The sequence below is a fragment of the Haplochromis burtoni genome, unplaced genomic scaffold (genome assembly GCF_018398535.1).
Source record: "Haplochromis burtoni strain Fernald_Lab_line unplaced genomic scaffold, NCSU_Asbu1 Contig_44, whole genome shotgun sequence".
In the NCBI taxonomy this organism is placed as follows: Eukaryota; Metazoa; Chordata; class Actinopteri; order Cichliformes; family Cichlidae; genus Haplochromis; species Haplochromis burtoni.
In genome coordinates this window covers 2,445,746-2,451,339 of record NW_024582405.1, presented here as the reverse complement: position 1 = coordinate 2,451,339, position 5,594 = coordinate 2,445,746, and the positions used below count along the sequence as shown (strand labels likewise).

The window sequence follows — 5,594 nt, the reverse complement described above, 5'->3', positions numbered from 1 at the left end:
GTGTGTGTGTGTGTGCGCGCGCATAGAGAGGAAGGAAGGCTGCCAACTCCCGAGATAAAAATGAAGCCGGTTCAGAGGACTCATCACGACCTGACCACCCCTGCTGCTGGTATGCAGACATCTTTCCTTCACATTAGATAGATAAATTTCATATTTAATAAGTAAATAGATGCAGTGTAACCTGTAACATTAAGCTGGTTCGAGTCGAGTTCGAATTCTGTGACCTAATCACATTTAATCCGGCATCAACTGCATGCAGGTTAAAAAGGTTTTTTACCAGATCTTAAACCCACTGGCTCCTATCTGAGCTTTTTATTTGCTTTTTAAGTGTTTGAGGTCCAAGTCGTCAGGAATCCAACACCAACCCTACCAGTTGTAGAAAAGCAGAGTGGTCATGTTTTGTCTCCCGATTGCCAAGACCTGGGAGAAGAATATTAACTAAACTGAAATTACACATTCTGAATGGATTGAAGTTCATCGGAATCCATGAGGAAAGACCAACACGTAAAAAAAACTCTGATATCTGTCAGCTGTAATTCTCATTCTTTTATCCCAAAGACTTATGCATATTCCCATTACTTACTTTGACATTTATCTTTTGTTCTACTGATGGATTTTATTATTAAACATGACCAATGTTTCAGGTAATGAAGTCAAGTAGTCAGTGTGAGCCAGAAGCTCAGTTTATCACAGTTTTTTTTTTTTTTGCTTTTAGGGCTGTGTGATGTCAAAGAGCCTATATACGAAGGGCTTACCAATCAGAAGAGTGTGTTAAAGGGAGAGGAGTTAAAACAGAATTTGTCAGACAGAGAATGAACTGAGGGTCCGCACTAAGGCCCTGTGTAAGATAAAGAAGGATTATTGTGATCTGTGAATCATGCAAAGCCACGCTGGTAGAGTCATAAATAAATTGGTGTAAATGAGCAGATGTTACTGCCAGCACATAAATACATTAATGCCTGTGATTGTCCTGCAGGAGGCGCTATATTGGTTGGGAAACTGAGGAGCACTGATGGCTCTTCTCCACTCAAACATCAGGTAGTGATGAAAGTATAGATCATCTGAACTTAAATGATATCGGCTTGTGACACTGATGTGATTCTTTCTGTGTTCAGAGATGTGGGTCGGCTGTTTCCATGGCAGCAGGGTCAGAAACACCAGCCAAACGTAAGGAAGCGTGGTCAGACAATATCGCTGTCTCCTATAGCCCAGCCCATGACCACAAATCAGCCTCCAGCCCTTCGTTTAGACCAATCAGGATGAAGCAAACACTTTCACCTGCTGCAGCGCCACCGCCTCTTGTCCCGGCCCCGCTGCATGGTTTCCAGGGCACCCTGAGACACCCGGACTTTCAGCACAACGGTGAGCATCAGAACTGGAATTAAGGCACTTGATTGGGCTGTGCAGTGGTGTGGAAAGACCTGGAGAAAGCCACCAGTTCTGTTACTGAGCAGTTAGAACAGATTTAAAGTACAAGCTCATCAGCAGGCAGGATTGCTCGAAATAAGGTGTCATTTTATATAAACTGCCTCTAAGTTTTGATTGGTCACTCAGTCTATTAGTATTCCTGCAGCCTATCAGGATCAAGTTGTGTTAAAGGGTTGGAAGTGGCCTCCAAAACCGTGTTAGGATTAGAGATCATCGTCTTCTTCAGACCTCTTGCCATGTTCTTATCCCCTCAGCAAGCGGATGAGACCTCAGACCTTCATACATACGATTCATAAACTGTTCATAGTTCAGTGAGGAGTGATCATTTGGAAGAGTTCAACTTGATTTATTGCACAACAGAATTTAGTAATAAACTCTCCAGTGGTTAGACCAGGGTGAAGAAGAGATGGGGAGGGAGGTCTCAGTCTGACAGGCAGACTGATAGAAGAGTGCTGAGATTGAAAGCATGAAGGCTCATTGGCTCACAGAATGTGAGGGAGACAATGATTAGACTAAACCAATGATGTCACCATTAAGTTTGGCAGTATGGGAAAAAGAGGAATAGACTAGCAGCTGAATAGCCAAGTGAGCAGGGAGGTGAGGGATTACAGGTCTTCCTTCATGAAATTACACATAAGGTTAATCATTAGAGACTGTAAATTAAAGATGGAGTCTCCACTTTGGAGATTTAAATGTAGAATTCTGGCTACCACGTTGTTGTTCTCTGTAGCTGCAAGTGACTGTGTTTGAGCAACAGGTTGGAGTGCTAAGCCAATAATTAATGCTGGCTAGTTAGCATAGACTTACTCATCAAAACTGGAGCTCCGAGTTCTTGGACGATCTTTTGGCACAGTTACAATACAGCAGTGATATTATTGGTCAGATAATTGTATTAAAAATAATACAAAAAACATCAACAGCACAAACATGGTCTAGAGGTAGAGTTCAGTGACTCCAGTTAGATGAGGTGAAGTCTAGCAGACAGCTAGCACCTTTCAATCAATAAAATACATGCCAGTCAAAGAGGCCAATATAATAGTAATAATAATAATAATATAATTAAAAAAAAATATATATATATATATATAATAATACAGACTGTAGGCCTTCAATTCAACTGGGCTAAGCTAAATAAAGGTTCAGCTCCTGTGGATCTGTTATGAAAGAAGACAATAGTTACAGAGATAAAACAGTGTTTGTATCAGGCTGTGAACATGTTTATTTCTGCTGTAAACAGATTTTTATCATGTGAGCCTGTGTTGACTGACTGACTGCTGGAGCCTCAAGAGGAGTTGGAGGAACTACATGCTTTGGCAGTTTTTGAGTAAACATGAAAAGTGTTACATTTAATGTGGAGAGCGTGGTGTAACACTGGCACACTTTTATGAATTACTCCTCAGTCCTGATTATACAAGCAGCTCCTCCTGCTGCAGACAGGTGGATGGCCTGGCCTTCCCCTCCGCTCCTCACTTCCTTCTCATTTTCTTTTCAGATTTCATTTTTCTCAACAGCTCGGATTTCATATTGAGACCTGAACACAGGGAAAGATAGTGTACCACAGGAGGCAATCTGTGCGTGTGTGTGTGTGTGTGTGTGTGTGTGTGTGTGTGTGTGTGTGTGTCTTTGCCAGCGACTGATCAATGAATCTGGTTGTTGTGCATGTTCTTAGGTGAGCTGGGGTTGAGGTTCAGGGAGCGTCCGTGTCCGGGCGGAGGCTGTGGCTCAGACGAAGGTGAACCAAATGTCTTTTAAGATAAACTCCTTCTAATTAAAATGACAATTATTTGACTTTTTTTTTCTTTTTGCATCTGTTACCCAGACGACAGGGTCTCTGTGCTGTCATGGCGCTCTGGAGCCTCCTGCTCCATGGCGTCTGCCGTTCTGGAGCGCGCTCAGAAGAGACGGGAGGACTTCTGGGGGAAGAGATGACCCAGCATGTTTTTTAATGTAGTCAGGATGAGGTTTTTATAGATTAATTTAAATAAGAGCGATAATCGTGTGTTTTATTGATTTTACTGTAATCCTTTGACCTTTGAGAGAAATACAAATGAAAATGATAATACACTGACTCAATTTTGTTTCCTTTTACTCGACTTTCCTTAAAACTCCAGGACTTTAAAACCTTTGAAAAAATGTAGACATGTTGGTGTGAAACAGGCATGAATTCTTCCTCAGGTTTTGAGGGAATGAGGTCAGACCGGTCAGTCGGACAAAAGTTTCCACCAAAGTCGTGACAGTGACACACTTTGAAGGGACACACAGCGACAGCTTATTTTAGTTCCTTATGAACACAACCGTACATAGATTCAATATAATTGAGTTCAATTTTATTTACATAGCGCCAAATCACAAACAAAAGTTGTGCTTTTTATTTTAAGGTAAAAACCTACAATAACACAGAGAATTTTATTTTTTTGTTTCATGTTTTGTTACTAATAATAAAGCTAAAAACATGAAGTTTCTTTTGAGGTTGGCATGAAAAAGGTTCCTATGAATCAATCATGTTGCTTTGTTTCCTACAGGTCAAATGTCTGATTTTGTATTAGTCACTTTCATTAAACCAGGAAAGAACAGAAAAATTCCTGAAAACCTTTTTTTTTCCACACCTAGTGTCTCTTCTTTAATGGTCTGTTCCTCTGTAAGCATTGAGGTGATGTCACCCTGGGAGGAAAAGCAAATATTTAAATCACTTCCTTCAGTCAGAGAGGATACAATACCGAGCAGCTTGCTTTGTACAAACACAATGGATATACCAAAACATCAAACAAGCGAATAGCAGCTACTGAATTCCCCTCATAACAATGTACAGCACAGAGCAAACAATGTAAAGCTGAAGGAGCGTGTGGGCGTTAGCTCTCCTGCGATGTCATCATACTTTGTGAAAGTCCTGCACAGAGGAAAAATAACCTGCATGGTGGGTAATTTTTCCTCTAGATCAGATTAGAGCATTTTTCCCTTTTTACTCATTGGGTCACTGGGTAAGATTTAAATAAAAAGTGATCCAATAAAAAAACCAAAAAAAACCACAATATATATTTTCCAGCCACTTTATTAGGTGAACCTAAAAAAGCTTAATTGTCTCATTTAGGCATGTAGAGATGAGTTCAAACTGAGCATTGGCATGAGGAAGAAAGTGGCTTGGTTGGTGGTGTCATACGCACAGGTCTCAGTGATCTGCTGGGATTTTCCTACATGACCATCTGTAGTGCTTACAGAGTAAGGCCTGAAAAAGGGAAAAATATCAGCAGCAGTTCCCTGGGAGAAAATGCCTTGCTGATGTCAGAGGTCATTAGAGAAGCAGCAGCAGAAGACCACATCCGTTGGCAAAGATCACCCTGCAGGGCTCCCTTGTCACTGACAAATCATTACCGTAGGAGCATGCCGTCTCTCATGGCTTTTGGTTGCTTAACCTCTAATTTGTGAAGTTCCAAACATGGAACTTGAAATTAGATTTGATGTCATGGCGTCTGCATCCATCAGTGTGTGAAAAGTTACGTTGCGACACTGAGACGTGTGGCATGAACAGCATGAAAGGGTGGGTACATCCTGCTGTATATACAGGGAGTGCAGAATTATTAGGCAAATGAGTATTTTGTCCACATCATCCTCTTCATGCATGTTGTCTTACTCCAAGCTGTATAGGCTCGAAAGCCTACTACCAATTAAGCATATTAGGTGATGTGCATCTCTGTAATGAGAAGGGGTGTGGTCTAATGACATCAACACCCTATATCAGGTGTGCATAATTATTAGGCAACGTCCTTTCCTTTGGCAAAATGGGTCAAAAGAAGGACTTGACAGGCTCAGAAAAGTCAAAAATAGTGAGATATCTTGCAGAGGGATGCAGCAGTCTCAAAATTGCAAAGCTTCTGAAGCGTGATCATCGAACAATCAAGCGTTTCATTCAAAATAGTCAACAGGGTCGCAAGAAGCGTGTGGAAAAACCAAGGCGCAAAATAACTGCCCATGAACTGAGAAAAGTCAAGCGTGCAGCTGCCAAGATGCCACTTGCCACCAGTTTGGCCATATTTCAGAGCTGCAACATCACTGGAGTGCCCAAAAGCACAAGGTGTGCAATACTCAGAGACATGGCCAAGGTAAGAAAGGCTGAAAGACGACCACCACTGAACAAGACACACAAGCTGAAACGTCAAGACTGGGCCAAG

General features: G+C 41.5%; 1 protein-coding gene across 7 annotated transcripts in view; it reads left to right on the top strand.

Moving 5' to 3' along the window:
• mdm1 (Mdm1 nuclear protein) overlaps positions 1-4,441 on the top strand; it is a 16,609-nt gene extending 12,168 nt beyond the window's left edge. For all 7 annotated transcript variants that reach the window (XM_042220189.1, XM_014333234.2, XM_014333233.2 and 4 more), the window contains 5 exons: positions 27-109; positions 977-1,038; positions 1,116-1,362; positions 3,098-3,160; positions 3,248-4,441. In XM_042220189.1, the coding sequence (XP_042076123.1) occupies positions 27-109; positions 977-1,038; positions 1,116-1,362; positions 3,098-3,160; positions 3,248-3,357 (565 nt within the window). In that variant the 3' untranslated portion in view covers positions 3,358-4,441. The remainder of the gene's footprint in view (positions 1-26; positions 110-976; positions 1,039-1,115; positions 1,363-3,097; positions 3,161-3,247) is intronic.
• The last annotated feature ends 1,153 nt before the right edge of the window (positions 4,442-5,594 follow it).